We start from the raw sequence: 19,226 nt of genomic DNA, 5'->3' as shown, positions 1-19,226 counted from the left end.
AACAGGCATAGATTCATTCCTGTTCCACAGAAAACTTCTTACTTACACAGAGCACTATTTTCATTCACCAGAACCACAAGCAAGCACAACTATTGAGGTCTTCTGAGACTTGTGTATGAAGCTGATGTTCTACCATAGGTCTTGACTTCTGTAATGTAAAGTCATTTTCTGTGTGTAGAGAAACAGAACAAATGGTTTGGTTTCAAAAGAGGATGAACAATCATGTACTTTTATTTGTGTACAATATAAAACAAGAATGTATCAGATCAATCAGTTCATACCATCCTCATTCTTCTCCTCAGCATGAATGCACAACCTTACTGCTGATTTAATTGTTACATTCCAGTGTAAGGTCAATATCTACTTTTATGTGAGTGAGTGAGTGAGTGAGTGATTACATGCATGACGATGCACTGGCTATGCATTGTTAACGTTTCAGCTCCTACTTCCTTAGTGTAGATCATTAATTGTCAAAACGTTTTACCATGGAGAAAGCATCGCGGCCAGTGAGGGCCCTGGGCCCGGTGTCCTTGCTGAGCAGCAGGCCATAACCTGGGGGCTTCGGTGCCTGGTGAGAGGGTGGCGGTGGCACCCAGTGTGGCAAGGACAGAGGGCTCCCCGGGGCTGAGCTTTGGGCATTTTCACTTCCTCTGTTCCTAATGCCCACATAGACTTTGTTGGCGTGGACTGGCACTGAGGGTAGCGGACCTTTCCTTATTGCCAAGGGTAAAGACTCTCTCTTGGGTTTGGGAAGGGTATGTGGAGGGTGTGGGGAGGGTTTAGACAGAACTTGTTCCACTTGTTTTCTGGTTGTGACATCTGGAGGGAAAGTGAACGCTAGTCTCCTCTGTGGTGAAGCAGGTGATGGCCTTAAAAATACAAGACATGCAGTCACCCATACTGTTAGCAGTATGTATAGCAGCAGTATAGCATCACATTTGACACGCTATTTGGGTGTTTGAGTATGTTATATATGATATATTAATAATTACAATCATTACATGTCTATTTTTATTTCCATCTGAAAAAAATATGGTGGATTGTAAATATGATGCATGGTTATGATTGAATTTATCAAGACTATGTGACAGTGATGCTCACACGTTGTCTGTTGGTGAACTGAGCTGACTTTTGCTCCTGTTCTCCCACAGAAGTCGCCCTGGTGATGAGTCCTGCCTCAGCAGGTGAGGCCGAGCTGCAGTACACAACAGTATTGAGTACAGTACAGAGGGCCATGAGCATCAAAAGGTATATTTGCAAAAGAAAGAGAGGCATAATTTCAGAGATGAGAGCGTCAAATACTGTCACAGATGGAATACAAGTCGTGTGACATGATTTGACAATTGTGTTCCTACATAACTGTGCATGATATTGTATACAATTTATGTATAGATGGTCATGAACATAATAAATGTAATCTGGATACAGTGGGGAGAAAATGTATTTGATACCATGCTAAAGTTGCCTTAAAAAGAGGAATATAAAATCATCATTTGACAATTGATCTTAATGTCTTAATGAAAAAAATGAGTAAAAATAAAACCGCTTAGTAGACCAATTTTCTTTGTGATTGAAGAATGTATCGTAAATAAATAAATGTTCTTCCTAAATGCTAGGGGGAAGAAAGTATTTGACCCCATTGTAACCCTATGGGAATTTAACACATAGGGTTAACGTACAGTAGGGGCAGGCAGATTTTGATCTTTTAAGGCCAGCTATTTCAGCTGTTTTAGCACGGTATCAAATACATGTGCTCCCCACTGTATGTGTATGTGTTGGTGTGTACAGACTTATGCAGCTGTTGACATATGTTTGTACAGCAGAAAGGAACTTTGCAGCCTCCTCCTCATCCGCAAAGTTCAGTCCAGCATAGCAGTCCTGCCAATAGAACCCAGTTGGACATTTACATGGCAAACAAAACAAAAATAAAAACAGCATTACCGCATTTGCTAATCAACAAAACAAAAACATGATACAAGTTGAGAGCACAGTTAACAATCACCAACAGCTTCACAATAGTAAAATATACACATGTAGAATAGGTTATACAGACAGTATGCAATATACAATGTGCAGCACAGAAGTGTAAAGTAAGATAAAATGGAGGTCATGCTGGTAGACACTCTGAAGAAACTGAAACTAGCCAGGCTAAAACCAGACTACTTCTCAACTGAGATTGAGAGTGGGTCTGGAAAAGCTTCACCACCTTGAAATTAAATTTAAATTGATGCATTAAAATGCAGCTATTAAATATTTATTGTAAACAAAGTTTTCAAATACAGTTGTTTAATCAATTCCCCAAAAACTACACACCCATATCTTTTTAACTCTGTCACCATCTGTGCAGCCATTGGTTGTGTTGAATTCACTGCTCTAGGTCATGATATAAAGCCCTCCCTACAGCGATGGATGGTGATTGGTGCTTGGGTTTTTGGAACATTGGAAATGGATGTTACAGTAACAGGTGGATTCAACTTGATGTAGACTCAAGACGACTGCATAATGTGGTTATTTCTAAGATTCTGATATGTTTCCAATCCCGAGTTGTGCATAAGTCATTCTATCCTATCTAGGCGCCCAGGGTAGTCTAGCAACTCTCAGTTGACTTGGGAGTATAATGACGACTGCCCTGCGACCAGAAGTTGCGACCGTTAAGCATCCTGCTACTTGAAAACAAGAAGATGATTTGTTGTAGCGCTATTATATTGAGTGGAGAGGGAATTTGAAAGACAACTGTTTATCCCCTCCGATTGCCCTGCCTTTGGTGAATGCCCAGACTCTACATTTTGATGTGGGTCTGCCTGGCTAGTCAGGCTAACGTCATGGTTGAAATCAGACTCCATCAGATCAATAATCAGATCAAGTCAAATTCCACTATTGCCCTAGTCTGGCTATCACCGTACTAAACTCAATCGTTTAAGATTGAACATTAGTATGGGGAGGCTGATACTGCACAAGTGGCGTGATATACGGGCATTGTTCAAATGACTCCATACGCTTGGATAGTTCTTCAACCAATCAGACCAACGATCCGGTGCGTCTTTTGGATTGGCTAGTTTCTGATTGGAGCCAAAGGTTCTGGCAGGGAACAGAGGAGATAGATGTGCAGGTTTCCAGCCTGAGCTGCCGGGCGAAATCCGAATTCGCCGAAAGTTCTTTGCTAGATTGACCTGTAGGGCCAATTAAAATTGGCAAACAAGTTCATCTGAGTTCTCCTAGGCTAGACTAAAACAGGCTATATGCAAATTAAGACTAATTATAGATGACAAATTCTGTGGGATTTTTTTAATTCTTTTTTTTTTTTACTGATTTGTTTTTGTGTTGTTGCATTGATATTGTGTCACTCACATCTCCCGGGAAACTGTGGAAATATGGATGTGGTGCTGAGTACTTGAAAGGGGTGTAGACCTCCTGTTCCCATAGCAACTTCGCTTTCTAAAGGGTAGTAAGTCAAAGTCAATGATTTTCAGTTTTGGGTATAGGTTAAGCTGCCATCCATGAACCGTGAGCTGATGCGCAGCGTTATATGCTGAGTGCTTATAAGTTGTGGCATACTTTTTCTATAGCTTAAACTACAGATGAATATAAAAACAAAGTATCAGTAACTGACCTTGACACAGTAAATGCGTATGAATGCAGAGTGCACATTTCGATCCTGCACTAAACATGCAACCCCACAGCTATGGACCTCCCATGCTAACCTTTGACCTTTCTGAGCAGGGCTGACCAAGACAAGTTGGACTACTGCAGATGCCAGTATCTGAAAAGCACATGCATGTAAGCAAAGGTTTACAAATGCAGATAGCTCCCCCCTCCCGCATATTTACAAAAATGCCAACACACTTATGGCAAACATTTGCTTTACCAATTAGTTAGTTATACTCAAATGTCAAAAGTAGGTACAAGCAGATTATGCTGTGTGATACACATAAAAGATAGTTGTCAGTGCAATAGTGTCCAGTTCCGATAGGAGCACATCAGTTTATTTAAATGTCAAACTATTTGTCAGTTAAATGATCAAACCCAGACAAGCAGGAAGTCAAACTAATCAGTAAGCAAACGAGGTCCAAAAACAGATCTTAGTCAGCAGAAGATAAAGGAATACTTCTTGTATCATTCACTCTAAAGTAATTTAACACCGTTATGATTTATAGTTCTTGTAAAAATCCAGCAGGTTTTGCCTCTGCAAACTGAGATACTTCACATTTATTAGTATAGCCCACAGCATAAAAAAACTAATTCTAACAGAACATGCTCAATTCAAAAGTAAGTTTTAATGTTCAATTCCTTATTTGTTTAACAAAAAGCACAGTGGTTTACTCTCAAGTAGGCTAATAGCTGGATTTTTGATTCAACAAATCAATAACTAATCAGTATTTTTAATGTTGCATTTAGAGTAAAGTAGGCCTATTGAACGGTGAAGGAAAGAAAAGGAAGGGAGGACTGTAGAAATAAAAGAGAAGAAATAGAAGAAATTAGCCTAGTGGACTGGAGAAGAAAAGAAGAAAAAAGGAAAAGGGGCGGGGAGAAGATGGAAGTGGTGACACTTACACTGCAGTCTGCTCCAATTACCCTTACGAGGAGGCCATTTTCTCTGGTTGACAAATACGTGCTGAAAACCCTTAATCCAGACCTTGACATGTTTGTGTTTTCTGCTACTCCCTCTACGTGTTTCTCGGGACCTTTCAAGTCCTAATACTAAACCAGACGAATGATGCGATGATGATGCCACTTCCTCATGCAAATATGAAGGCCTATACATGATCATCAGGAAAACAAGGACAGTGGAGCAGATCATATTTCCCCTTGTATTGTCACTAAAGAGGCCTTATAACACTTATGAGGGGGTGACAGACTTTTCGAATGAAAGCATAAGAAATATTAAAGCAATAGGTGAGTGAAGGCTATTTGGGAAGGTGGGAAGTCACTCAGCAGGCACCTACCACAACCCTCAGAGCAGGATAAACAAATAAGTTGCGGTCAGAAAGAGAAAGGTCAGTGAAAAAAGAGTGTATTACAGTGAGAAACAAAAAGCCCGTGAGGATGAGAGCGGGAGAGGCAATCTGACAGCAGGTAGCCTATAGGCTAAGACGACAAGGAGATCCAACCATGCATGTAGGCTCAAGTGGATGCCTGAAAACGAAAGCGCAACATTTCGAAGGCGATTTATTCACGACATGTTAATTTCTGTGCGATCTATTGGTATCAGTGACAGTCTGTAAAGAACTTGGACAGGTAGTCACATCCAAAAGGGGGATAGGCGGACACTGCTGGTGGATTATTGGTCTTTAATTGTCCCGTAGAACTCGAAGAGCTTCTCTTAACTAATCTCGTTCAATATTTGTCGAATTATTGATATCCATTTCTAAGCTAATGTTATTGTATTTCACAGAGCATATCAGAAGGGTCATGTGTCAAGCGTAACAAGAAGGCTGCACATTTCACGAAATAATCGTGTATTGACCAATCATCACGTTTATGACCTAGAAGGATCGGGCGTGTGGTAGGTTTGAGGAGATACTTATTTCATCACATATGCTTCAACATAAGGGTGGTTATATACTAATGAAATATGGTATCGGTACACATGGTACCAGACGGTTGTTAAATGTAGTCCTCAACATTAAGCACAGCGTTTTCGCTCACACTGTGAATTTTAAACAAGAGATCCGTGGTTTGAAAAAGAAATCAGAAACCGATGCATTGTGGGAGGCCGTGATTGGCCAATGACGAGTATGACAACTCTGCTGCCCTGTGGCTGCTCTCTGGCATTCGTATTTCCGTCACTCAGTGTTTTATCATTTATTCTGGGGATGCAAGGCACATTTTTGATCACCGATTGACATGATGTACACATGTTTCTATAATTTTGCAATTAGGCATTAGAGCTAGCTTACTTTTGGGCAAGGCTGTTAATGCCCCCACTCCTTGTCTGTGTACCAAGGCTACCCCACACAAATAACTGCCTACAGTGCAGTAGCCAACAATAATAATATCAGTGCACCCATGCAGTGCATGGGCTACTTATCCCGCCTATTCAGTGCACAGGCTACAGTTTTTTCATGTCCAATATAGGCCTAGGCCTATTGCATTTCATGCAAGTGCAAATAATTCCCAAAACTGCATTCCACTGTCAAATGTTGTCTAATGGCTTTATGGTAGTAGTGTATTTCGACATATTAAAAGGCCTAAAAGGCATAAAATTCAGCCAGTCGTTGTTTGTCCATGACATTGGCTTGTAGCCTATACTCTAAACTCCTTAGACCATTCGAAAAAAAAACTATTTTGAGGAAATTGTCCAAATGCTGAAATCACAATTAATATCTGGAAATAGCCAGCATTAGGCTACAAGGAAAAATTAGATGTAGAAATCGGAGATGGCCTAGCCTTTGCAATTCGCGAAAGTTCAAGAACATTCAACATTGTTATGTTACTGTATGTTGACGTTATGTTGCATCAACTGTTGCACTACCTAGCGAGAGTGTTGCCGTCTTGCGTTGTGTACGTATTTATGATGTCATCACGTACACTCTAAACATACGTGTCAAGCTACGGTGACGAACAACAGACGGAGCAACAGTCGAAAGTGGATTTATAGAAAGGCCTTTTCGCCCGTGTAAGTGATCTTCGACACCCATACTGTTTGTAAGCATTTGTTTAGAACGAGCTAAGTATTCTGTAAAGGGATAGGTGTGTGTTTTTTGTCTGGTTTGCACGAGTCGTACATTTAGAAGGAATGATCTCGAGTCCCTTTGCTAACGTTAGCTTGTGAACACTCGCTTGCGAAGGTTAGCTAACGTGACTGACGGGTTAAGTTAACAGGCCTAACCCGCAGCGTTATATAGAAGCGACTGTCCGATTTACTTGAATAAAACAATAACGTGTCCAAGAATTGTTGGATACGTCGATTTGCAGTGCTGTTAGCTAGCCGTAACTACGTCCGCTTGCCAACATTGGGGATCTGCTTGTTGTTTCTTAATAGGTCTAGCAATGGTTGTAGGATAGCACTAGCAGCTACTAGCCTGCTTTCGTTTTCAGTTTGAGGTCAGTGATAACGTCGTCAACCACATAGGAACTTGTCGGAATTAACTACGTGTTGTTTTAACCAATACACAGTCCTCTGAGTATTGCCAGTACGTGATGGAGAGGGTTGGGTAGCGTTAAATGTAACGCTAACTAGCATGTAAGTGCTATTATTTTTAGCATGTCGAACAACTGCCTCTCCCAAGTAATCTTGATGACAGTAACCACCACCGCCCCCCGGAACTTCATGACTGATGTTAGTATGCAAATTGCTCACATTTAGATACGTTTTTTTTAGATAACAATATTCGACTAATGGTTTAAGTGAACTAAGTGTTAAAATGTGAAGACGACGTCTTCAACTTGTATAAAGATTATTTAACGGCAGTGCAAACGTAAGGTGAACGTTACACACGTTCATTTGCGTGTAGGTATACCGATTTAGAACATCAACTAACTAACTTTGCTCTCTGACTTTGCCTGTAAATTAAGAATGGCTGACCTTGCTTTAAATGTTTGACTTACGTTACAGTTAAGCATTTAGACTGGGAGACTGCAGCTAAATAATTTGCTAGGTCAGGTTGCTAGCTTTGTAAAGAGAGACGGCCTTCTGGACCAATCCAGCTTTTCAGAGAAATCATAACTCGGTAGCACTTATGTAGACTAATCGAAACGCGAGGAATGAATGCGTTCTTGTGTAAGTGCACGATACTACATTAATATGCGTTTCCCGGTTCAGTTATCTGATCTGCTTAAGCATTCTTGATCTCCTTAAGATAAGTGGGACATGAAAACTTGAATGGCATGTTCAACCAGTTCTAGTACATAGCCACGGGAAATGTAATTGGAAAATAAACTGATATTGACCGTTTTTGCTATTTTGAGTATTTTTACTTAGGCAATGTCTTTCCTTTGTAACCAGCTTGCCTCATTTCTACGTGGGTGAACCTGTCCTGTGGGAAAGCCAAGATGAACGTGTTTGACCGCAACATCAACTTTGATGCCCTTTTTAAGTTCTCTCAGATGTAAGTGTGAACTTGTTGTGTGTGTGTGTGTGTGACACTTTTTTGTCATTCACCAAATACCCCTTAGTGCTGTCAAACCATCTCTGAGATATTAAAGTTTTAGTGGAACAAGCCTCTTTTGATATATTGTCCAAAATACATTCAATTTAAGTAAACACCCCATGTCACCATATGAAATTGTAACAGAATAAGAATAGGACTCAGTTACTCAGTTTTGACAGATATGTTAGATAGAACCACAAATATGCATCATTTGACCTATCTGCCTCATGTAGCGGCAGCGGTAGTGTAGTGGTTAACCTACACATTACTTTTTTGACTTTCTTACATAGCTAAGATGACTTGGAAGTTTTCTAGGAGTCTTTCATACAACTACAAATGACTGCAGGCTAGTGGCAGATGTTTTGATTGATACAATGTTTTTTTGGGGGGGGTTTTCTTCTTCTTTTCCTTCTGAATTTTTAGAAGACTTTGATCAGCAGCAGAGGCTATGCTCACGCTGGAGTTTTAACTAATGAATACATGCTTTGTCCTGTGCTGTATTTGCATGACTCGGTCATATTTTACACACACAGTAGAGATAAGCGGGCGTTGACCAAGAACCTGCTTTGGCTTGATCTGAATTTAAATTGGAGCAAAAATTGTTCACTCAGTTACAAAATAAAGCCTTTCCTTTATCTTTTATTTCTATGTCTGTATTTCTATATGTCTGTATCATCATCTCATGATTTTTTTTTCTCTTTCACTGTAGCTCTCGTAATACACAGCAGCATCTGAAGAATGTGTACTCCTGTCTGGCCGTGTGCATGTTTGTGGCGGCAGCTGGAGCCTATGTGCACGTCGTCACCAGGATCTTCCAGGTACGGGATAACTATGTGAAGTGGACCAAGCTCTTTAGATTACTCCTCCCCGAAGGCGGTTTTAACCCTCACAACGTGTTTGAGATGTAGTTATATAACATTCTAGTTGTGGCATGTGTGAAAACCAAAGGAATGTGTCTCAGAAGTACTCTGCTCAAGGCAAGAGTGCCATAAGTCAAACCGTCTTGATGACTTTATGCAAGCAGTGTGTACAGCACATCCATTTTATTTTCTGAGAGTCACTGCTTGAATAAATAATTGGTTGTTTGTACTGCAACCTTAAACCATAAAGCAAACATTACTTTGGTTTCCCTTTAAGTCTTTTTGTTATGTAAATGTAGTAGTCTTTTGTTAGTTATCGGTTGTATCTGCCTTTCAAGACATCTCTGTGTATTTTTTGTACATGCTTAATCATAGCTGTAGTAGCTGTGTTTGTCTCTGGCCTCGTATCTGTACGTGGTTAATTTACTGATCTTGTTTCCCATAGGCTGGCATCCTGTCCATGCTGGGATCGCTGGCATTGATTGGCTGGCTGGCCATAACTCCCCACACGCCGCAGACCGAGCAGAAGAGACTGGCCATCCTGGCCGGCTTCGCCTTCTTAACAGGTGAGACCAACACCTGCCTGCCTGGAAGCCACATGGTTGGCTTGGGTCAGACAAATCATCCAACACTGACAATCTATTCATTTTGCATGTGCTTTGTTTTGTCCCAGACCTATGACTAAGTACATTGGTTACTTAAGGCCTTTGAGGCTAGGGTTAACCAGCTGGGAAATCCTTACATCTGGCTGATGTCTTTTTGTCAGCTGTTGATCCACCTGTGTCTCAATGTTGTCTTCCTTCCCCTTGTCTGTAGGAGTTGGTCTTGGACCTGCTATGGATTATGTCATCACCATTAACCCAAGGTAAGAGTGTGGCCAAATGTATGAAGAGAGGTTGTTGAACTTAGTCAGTTTTCACCATACTAAGCTCAATCTTTTAAGATTGAACATTAGTCTGGGGAGGCTGCGCTTTGTTTCTACTGCAATTGGCATCGCTTAAGTTTCGTTATCGTCGCGTCACCGGCCAATAGCATGCCAGGACAAGAGTATGGCTGTTTCTGATTGAAGCCAAAGGTTCTGGCATTAAACAGAGGAGATAGATCTGCTGGTTTCCAGCCTGAGCTGCCTGGCGAAATTCAAATTCCCCGGAAGTCCAGGCAGGGTTCACCCAGCCTATGTTGAACTGTCAAGAGTTGTGTACACAATTCAAATTAGAATCTCTTGCCGACCCACATGTTGCGCGGTTGGTGTAAATATGGGTAAAATAGCTGCTCGCCGTCTTTCTGCAGTTACTGGTGTCCCATACTCCCCTTTAGAATGCTTGATGTTTCCAAGTACAGCGGTTTAGAGGTTAACTTCTTGGCCGCTGATCTGGACGTCCACTCGGTGAAGTTGTATAATGCAGGTATTGGGGCAGTGTAAACAGCACCCTCCTCCTGCTGGAAATCAGGTCAGAGTCCACAGAGGCTTATCTGCCATTTATCTGTCTGCTCAATCTGGCAGTTCATTAACCATGTCTGAGGAAGTTGGCAGAGGGCATGTGCTCAGGCCACTCGTGCCACGTGCCACTTTTACAACCTCACTGCAGTGACCGGGCTGATTTGGGTATTTGGTCTTGTGTGTTTGTGTGGACATGTGTAGCATTGTGTTGTGTAGTTATGCCAGTAATCAGATGAACTGATGTGGTAGAGTAGAGACATTCTTTTCTGTCTAGGCTGAGCACTGACACCCCATTTCCTCATTCTTGTCCTTTTTTCTAGTGACAATGTCCCTGGTGTTCCTTGTTTTTTTTTAACTTTCCATGAGATGTGTCAAACAAAGTTATTGATTGGCACTCCGCTCCAATTCAAGTGTCTGATTGGCTCTGTAGCCAGAAAAGGTGTTGTGGGGATCTAAGATTGCATGTGGATAATCCTGAAAGCAATTATGCCAAGGAATTAATTGCATTAATCAATCCTTTCTTCCTAACACAATATCTACAGGGGCCAACATACTCTCTTGGCCATACCCTCGACATTGTTATCACAAAGGGTCTTAATGTCTATAACTGTTAAAAACCTGGCCTTTTCCCATAATTTCTGTGTTTTTTGATGTGTCTATGTCCCCACACACTCAGAACAGATCTACGGTATGATGGTAAAAAGGAGAATCATAAATGAACAGACAAGTGCTCTCTTTGAGCAAGCACTTTCACAGAAGTCAACTGTCAGATTCGGTAGAAGACTTACTGTATAATTTTAATGGCAAAAATTATGGAAGACATCGCTCCATTACTATTCAAATTTAAGGACAAACAGAAAGCACCGTGGAAGCAAAATCCAGCGGTTAAGCTACTAAAAGGAGAGTGTAGACCGTGAATTGGCGTAAATACAAACTTTAGATCCACTGTGAAATCCATTAAGACGTGTTCTGCAAATATGCAAAGCAAGGCAGTCTTGCTTGTCTAACATCCCGATCTTGGAGCCAATTTTATTCCACCTCCTACAGTATATGCTCCCGTTGGACAAATATGTAACTCTGTCATCAAATGACTGGTCCCCTAGAATGTTTTTGTTAGTGTATTGAACAAATCAACAACTGGAAATTTTCTTTAGCTGAACAAAGACAAAACCAAAGTAATTCTATTTGCTAAAAAGGAGGACACAAAAGGGTTGAAAGGAAAGGCAGTTGACTGATCTAAGGCATTGACAGTGATCTAAATTTCAACAGCCACATTATTTGCTAATACTCTTTGCTTTAAGCACATTGAATGACCTCTGTGTATGAAATGTGCTATGAATAAACTTGACCTGACTTGTAATTGGACCTTTTGCCATTTTGATTCTGTGATTTGACTGATTTCTCTCTCCTTTTACCCCTCTGTAGCATCATTGTCACAGCCTTCCTGGGCACCTCTATGATCTTCCTCTGCTTCACCCTGAGTGCTCTGTATGCCCAGCGCAGAAGCTACCTGTTCCTGGGAGGTAAACAAACGCCCGTCATTTTACTGTAACACAATCAGCACCTGACAGAGAATCAGTTGCTTATACACAAGTTGGTCAGTGTAATGGACACACAATGTTAATGAGCGTACGGTTCCGCGGTACAGAGTTTCGCTTTCAGTCCGGAGTTATTCATCATTTTTCATTGTGTTGGTATGCTAACATAACCTTAGACACACTTCAATGACATCACATTGTAAATCCTTCATTTCTCGCAATTCTGACTTTAATTCGGAGTTACAGTCTTGATAGTGCTTAATTTCATGTTGAGGTGTCAGACATGAAAAGTAAAAATGCATGACTTGCAAAATGCAAAATGCAAAAATGTTCCCATGAAGAACGGAGCGATGCGAGAACTCTTAATGTAGGCACCTCTGAGGCAGAGGTGGCCTCTTTCATTTGAGGAATGAAGTCGCAATTTATCATAAACTCCAAGTCAGATTTGCGAGAAATAAATGAGCAATTTGGCATAATTTCTTTTTTTGTGTACTGGCACAAACGGGATACCATGAGTTCCATATTACTGTCTATGAATTATAGTGGGATATCATTGAAGTTTCTGTGCAGGTGTTCCAATACTTTTGTCCATAGTGTATATAAGATTTGTGTACCATTGGGACTCCTATTTATGTCCAGACGTTGGTAGAAATACAAGGTTTGACATTTCACCAGGATATGCTAGTACAGATGTCGCTTTAGTTTAAACCACCTTGTGGAAAAAGTGCAAAATGCCTTTGTCTGTACAGAGACTAAAGCATACAGTACCTATATGTTATATGCACTATAAATGTTTGCTTCTCTCGGCCTTATAATACTTAATGATGCCGTGTACACCCATAATGCTGCGATGCAGCCAGTTCCCTCACTGCTTTTGCCACCATCTCCAAACACCAACACTGCTCTTCCTTCCTGCAGGCTCTCTGATGTCTGGCCTGTCCATTCTTCTGATGGTGTCCTTCCTCAACATGTTCTTGGGCTCAGTCATGCTTTTCAAGGTAGGAGACCTTCACACCTCTACTACCACTTTCATTACCGCTGACACAAACCAAATTGGTGTACTTTCATAGCAACTATTTTTGGTGAACTGGTATCTGTAGCCATTTATTTCTTGGTTAATGTTAGGGAGTCAGACAGATGTGCTATGTCCTGTCCTGTGTTTCTCTCGCAGATTTCTCTACAGATGCCAGTGTTTGGGGTCAAACTGAACGGGAAGTACAGTAGCTTTAGCAAAGTTCAGCTGTGAATAGAGTCAAGGCTGAGTTCATGGAGAGGGAATAGACAGGATAATTAGATTGGCTCACTGATATATCCTGACAAACATGTTATTAACAGCTTACTTGTCAAGTCAAGTATTTTTTTTTCTATAGCTGGCCCCTATTAGGTCAGAAGCAATGGCATGACCCATAAACATGCATGGTTAACAGTAGCAGAAGGTGGATATGCAGGACGCTGTGTAACCCTAGAGCTGTCCTCCTGGGGTCACTGTTGTGTTGATGTGGCATGCGTCCCACGTCCCACAGAATCAGTAGAGAGATCTGTTCAGGTTGTGACAAACTGGTCTTTAAATATCCACCTTAGTAGTTTAAGACATTGTATATGTGATACAGCTCTGGACAAAAAAATAAGGCCGCTGTACATTTTGCAGTGGTCTGTTAGTTTTGAATATAACTGCCAACTCTCACAAATTTCACTATGCAACTCTCGGGGCATCTTTTCTATTTGAGTGGCCAGTAAGAGTCTGTTGGAGAAGGAGGTAACAATACCTAAATTATGGGTTTCCATCTTAGTTTCTTTAAAAAGTAATACCAATTTACCTCAGGTAAGTTGTTTTTGTGCTTGGCCACCCAACATGTCAATCAGTAGCCTAGGCCTGCACCCTACGCCATTTGTGTACCAATCATCAGTTGTTACTATGTCTTTACCAGGGCTGTGGGTACGTGTCGCGGGTAGTGAGAGTGAGGGGCTACGATTACCGATATGATGGGAGTAGCCCTTTTTTTTTTAATGTTCCAGTGGCGTTGACTTGGGGACTTTCCAGATTCTATTTAAAATTCTTATCTGGCAATTTTGTGTCACTTTGAAATACCAGAGAAGTAAAATGTCACGTCCTGTCCTAGCTGCGCCGTGGAACACTAGTTTGTGCTCAGCCCAGATAAAATCATAGTGTTGCTTCTGGAACTGAGGTATCATCTGAAAGCTTATGTGTGTAGGTCAGCGTGAACAAAATGAAAGATGTCTACTCACAAAACTGACACTAAAGCAAATACTCAATCCACTGCATCTATTTCTTCAATTCAGTTCCAGGACTTTGATTGATCCTTCCTGTTGATCACCAACATCTCTTCTGCTCTAGTGTTGGCTCGCACATACAGTATGTTTACTTTGCCTTGAATGTGTTCTCCACTTTCTGATGTTTAGTTTGGTTTCCCCCTACCTAGGCCCATGTGTACCTAGGCCTGGCCATCATGTGTGGATTCGTGCTCTTCGACACTCAACTCATCATCGAGAAAGCTGAGATGGGAGACAAGGATTACATCTGGTGTGTGTGACATCTCTGGATCTCTACATTTCAATAGTCACATTGTAGAAAAGGGATCCTGTTATGGGGCTTTTCCATTGCATGGTCTCAACTCGACTCTATACTATATATATACTATATACTATACTCTACTTGATTTTGGTACCAGTATTATGTAATTATTATGTTACCAACCTTTACATTGTTTACTGTTAAATGTAACTATTGTGTTGTTGTTATCTGTATATTGCTTTGGACAAAAGTGTCTGCTAAATAGCATAACCATAACATATGACATATGAAATACTATTTATTTGGTACAGTCTGGCGTTCCTACTGGTATGTTGGCAGATAACATGCTATGTTTCATGTCTCCAGGCACTGTGTGGATCTGTTCCTGGACTTTGTGACCATCTTTAGGAAGCTCATGGTCATCCTGGCAATGAATGAGAAGGTATGGGGTTGTTCTAAAGCTTGGTTGTTTTAGGGGTGCCTTTGGTGTGGTTATGGGATACTTTAGAGTTGTCAGTGTATCCATGATTCATTATGACTGCAGCTAGCATAGTGCTTATATAGGTTTGGGGGGGGGGGGGGGGGGGGGGGGGGGCTCATATGAGATATAGCGCCACCTAGTTCAAAATGAAAAAGGCAAAACGAGGCGTTGTAATCGCACATATTTAGGCTGGCATGTGCAAAACTGTGCGAAATTTGAAGTATAGGATGAATGCAGTTGTGTGGAATTTCATTCATGAGGGGCCATACAATAAAGGTTTTAGATTAATAAAAATGTCTAAACTTTTACTGGCTAGCCTGGAAACATTCTCATATTGTCCACTTAATTTATCAGTTGCAATGATAAAACTTTTTTTTTTCTCAAGGCTAAAACACCTCAGCCAACATGTCACAATAATGACAAGACCTTTAATATTGAGTGATATGACTCATCCCCAACAGACAACTTTCATGTCTGCACAGTTACATTTGTTTTCTCGTACGCTCACACACACACAAATGCATGCACGTACGCACACACACACACGCACACATAAAAACAAACAGAATGGCAAACAGAATCACACACACATACACCCCTCAGTACCCCCACATACACACTCACAAGCAAACACACACACAGTCACACACACACACACACACACACACACACACACAGAGAGAAGCACACATAAACACAAAACAAACACACACACTATGCACACACTCATTTACATGCACAAAACAGGCAGGAGTAAGGGGCTGGTGTAGGAGATGGAGACAAATTAACACGGCTGATTTGTACTGCTTTGCGTTACATCTTGTTGATTTACTGCTGCTAACTTTATCGATTGGCTGGTTTTAATTTGTGTTTTGGTTATTCTCTCATTAAGGACAAAAAGAAGGAGAAGAAGTAGACATCACTGGAATCAAGGCCACCTGTGAGCCGACATGGCATCAGAGACCACTGCTGGTGCAGTCACTTAACTGCTTCATTATGAGTTTCATTCTTCTGAATTACTTCAATATAGTGTCTTAATTATTATTATTATTGTTATTGTTATTATTATTCATATTATTATTATTATTATTATTATTATCAGTGATAAGATTTGGGTTTGAGCTTTAGGCTGAGGTTGATGACTTTGAGATTAGATGTAATGATGTGAAAAGGTCCCTGTGTTGTAGCATTTTAAAGTTGTTTTTGAAGGGATGGTGTAAATGATGATGTGAACTAAAGCAAAATTATTTGGGTAGTGGAAGTACTACTACCATTATTACTACTACTACTACTAATGTCGTTTCCCCCGAGGAGTTATATTTTATGAGACCTCTGAGGGGAAACACAAACAGAACGGTTTTGCTCTTAACATCTAAATGCCTCTATTTAATCCTAACCTTGAGTAGGACAACGATGCCTCAAATCATATTTTAAACATCTCTTTTTTTGTATAGCAGGATCCTAAAAACCAACACCTTAATCAGTTAGTATAGTTAGAGGCCTCTGTTTGTTGTTTGCCACTGTATATAACATCAAGGACACATCTGACCACATTTTGGTGACTCCCAATATTGTAGGTAATCAGTTGCCATCCATCCTTACCAATCCAACTTAAATATTATCAGCACACTCCCAAAACGAATGTGTTGAATATAACACAATTCTATGTTCAGGTATGGACAACACTGTTTGTGTTGTTTCTAACACATTCATTTTAAGAGTGCAATCTCGTCTAACTATTTGCTTGACCAAAATGTCTCAAACAGTGAATTCTATGATACATAATGAAGGACATTAACCCTTTGTTGCCATGTGTTGTTAATATCATTATTCCTAATTGTAACCAACTTAAGATAACCTTTTTTTCAGCCAGAAATATATATTTTTACAGCTTTACAGATCAGTTCATAACCCATAGGTTTCACAGGCTGCTTTAGTATCTGTCCATTTTGCCACTGCTGTCTGCATCACCTTCATGGCTTAATTACGGAAAAGACATTCTATTTGTTGCTACTTATGCCCCCTTCAAATCACTGAGCACCGTGTGAGTGTTCCAATCCCTCAACAGTGCATTGGGCTCAAAGTTAGAGTCAGACAAACAATACAAATGGCACCCCTGCCAACAGTTGGACTATATTAACTATATTGATTACACGTAATTGCAAGCACATAGGGTTATCAAATTAGCTAAATCTATTGAAATGTCAGTGATTTATTTTTTTTCTTTTGTTTGTTTGTTTTGTTTAAATTTTCTGGACTTTCTTATGTCTGTGGTTATTGTGAAAATTTCCATTGGTGTAGTCCACAATGCTGTAGAGGAAGTGATGTAAATGACAAAGCGTTTTTCGAAAAATGTAATATTTTTCCAGATGTTTATTTTGCTGTGCTTCTGTATCTTATTTAGAAATTAATTTCTACTTCTGATTTGGATGGTGTGGAAAGAAAATTGAACACATTTGAATTCTGTAATAATACGTATGTTATGTATTCTGGGTATATCAAAAATAATATCCTACATCTCATTCTTTTTATGTTCAGTATAAAATGTTGTACACTTTTGATCTTGGTAGAAAACATATGGCAAAGGTCTGCCCAAGTCAAGGATCTTTATTTTTCTTTCTGATTTGCACCATAACTCTGGTAGGAAACAAGTTTGTTGACATCTTTGCCCATCTGGTTGCCCTTCATGATTGGTCAAGTGGCTCCATTATTATGATCCTGTAAATTTGATCAACTATTTGACTCATTTGAGATTTGCTCGACCACCACTGCACTTCTTGCTACACAGAGGTGCTAAAGCATTAGTCGCCACAGCTGTTTCCATTTTTATTTTGTGGGTTGTAAAGTTTATCTGCAAATCATTTTTGATAACAACCCAACTCGGCCCTATTTCTCCACTCAGTAGACATCAGTGACTGTCTCATTCAGAAGGCTTTATTTTCTTAGAAAGTGCCAAGTACAACATAGGTTTACTGAATCATCAGCAAATTACTAATGAACTGTAGAGTCAACTTTCAGTGAACAAGGCATATCTTAAACTGTGAAGATAATCCTTATTAATTGTTATTTTATTTGCTTTTCCAGGGATTGCTGTTGTAATTCAGATAAATTAATGTAAGAATTAAACATTTGTTAAAATAAACTTTGATTACATGATACCTGTGTCAGATCACCTTGTGGTTAACACACTCGATATATTCAGCCGTACTGGAGCCTGGAGGTCATCAGGGATTTCCTCCACAGAGAAAGGTGGTTGCACAGTAAAACAAGCTTGAATGAACGTTTCCCTGCATGACCCCCAAGTTCTGAATACTCTACATTCTGATTCCACAGTGGAATTTAGGCCTACTGGTACTTATAATTTAAAAGTATCTTCTTACATGTAGATCTCAGTAGCTGAAAAGGTTGTGTGTCTTTTTTGTCTTTGTTCTAGAAACTGAGATCGGGTGCATGTGTGTGGATACTTTAATTAAAAGACCTGTGTATAACAGCCACCAAGGTATCCCGTTATCCCCATATGTCTGTGATATTGTAAGGCAGAGTGCCAAAACAGAACTGTGTCTATATGAAACAAGTGGCAACACAGATTCCCCTGCTGTGTGTACTTGTTGCAGATAAGAGCACCTGAATGCAACTATGCCACAATCAAGTTCTTTTGGAAATTATCCAAATTCTAGAAACAAATAGCTCAAAAGTTCAAAGTTTCTTGTCATGTACTCAATAATAAGCAATTTTATAAGTATTGAAATTCCTTGTGCTCAAGTGTCCATTCAACTTCAGAAATAAATTGAAAGACAAAAGGATGGAGAGAGGAGGAAGAGGGTAAACTGAAAATAGACATGGACATACAAATATTTTTTAATTAATTAATTAATTCAATAATAAAAAGAAAATGAGTGCCATTTCATGCGGATTTCCATGGACGGTTCAGCATCCTGATGACTTGCGGGTGGAAACTATCCTTGTATCTGCTGGTACGGGTCCTTATGCTTTTGTATCGTCGGCCTGAAGGCAGGAGGGTGAAAAGATGGTGGCTGGGATGACGGGTGAGAAACTATGGCCTTGGATTTTTTTCTGCAGCACTGACTGTAGAGGTCCTGGGTGGATGGTAACTCAGTCCTTGTAATGCGCTGTACTGATCTGACAACTCTTTGTAGCACTTTTTGATCCTGGGCAGTGCTGTTACCATACCATATATTGTTAGGCCACTAGAATTATCTCTATTGTACAGTGGTAAAAGTCAATATTTTGTGGCCCATGCCAAATTTCCACAGGCGTCGCAG

At 40.2% G+C, this 19,226-nt stretch overlaps 2 protein-coding genes and 1 non-coding gene across 4 annotated transcripts; 1 reads left to right on the top strand and 2 right to left on the bottom strand.

Moving 5' to 3' along the window:
* Positions 1 to 6: 6 nt before the first annotated feature.
* si:dkey-197j19.6 (uncharacterized) lies at positions 7 to 4,672 on the bottom strand. The gene is made up of 7 exons (XM_062545119.1): positions 4,552 to 4,672; positions 3,611 to 3,760; positions 3,349 to 3,435; positions 1,791 to 1,878; positions 1,102 to 1,195; positions 485 to 869; positions 7 to 168 (listed from the first exon to the last, which is right to left on the bottom strand). The coding sequence occupies exons 1-7, from the start codon at positions 4,639 to 4,641 to the stop codon at positions 130 to 132; spliced, it is 933 nt and encodes a 310-aa protein (XP_062401103.1). The 5' UTR covers positions 4,642 to 4,672; the 3' UTR covers positions 7 to 129.
* Positions 4,673 to 5,396: 724 nt separating this feature from the next.
* On the bottom strand, positions 5,397 to 5,493 carry LOC134093144 (small nucleolar RNA U13). Its single transcript, XR_009940305.1, has one exon. It is a non-coding gene; the product is annotated as a small nucleolar RNA U13 (small nucleolar RNA).
* Positions 5,494 to 6,509: 1,016 nt separating this feature from the next.
* tegt (testis enhanced gene transcript (BAX inhibitor 1)) lies at positions 6,510 to 18,099 on the top strand. 2 transcript variants are annotated; one of them, XM_062545468.1, is made up of 10 exons: positions 6,510 to 6,616; positions 7,946 to 8,048; positions 8,800 to 8,908; positions 9,396 to 9,516; positions 9,767 to 9,815; positions 11,817 to 11,914; positions 12,848 to 12,927; positions 14,371 to 14,471; positions 14,829 to 14,904; positions 15,836 to 18,099. In XM_062545468.1, the coding sequence occupies exons 2-10, from the start codon at positions 7,993 to 7,995 to the stop codon at positions 15,857 to 15,859; spliced, it is 714 nt and encodes a 237-aa protein (XP_062401452.1). In that variant the 5' UTR covers positions 6,510 to 6,616; positions 7,946 to 7,992; the 3' UTR covers positions 15,860 to 18,099. The 2 variants fall into 2 exon arrangements, with proteins under 2 accessions (XP_062401452.1, XP_062401451.1); XM_062545467.1 differs by lacking the exon at positions 6,510 to 6,616 and adding an exon at positions 7,690 to 7,720.
* The last annotated feature ends 1,127 nt before the right edge of the window (positions 18,100 to 19,226 follow it).

This window comes from Sardina pilchardus, chromosome 9, assembly GCF_963854185.1.
Source record: "Sardina pilchardus chromosome 9, fSarPil1.1, whole genome shotgun sequence".
Lineage (NCBI taxonomy): Eukaryota > Metazoa > Chordata > Actinopteri > Clupeiformes > Clupeidae > Sardina > Sardina pilchardus.
Note: the sequence above shows the minus strand (reverse complement) of the source record. Positions and strands in the feature narration are given on the sequence as shown.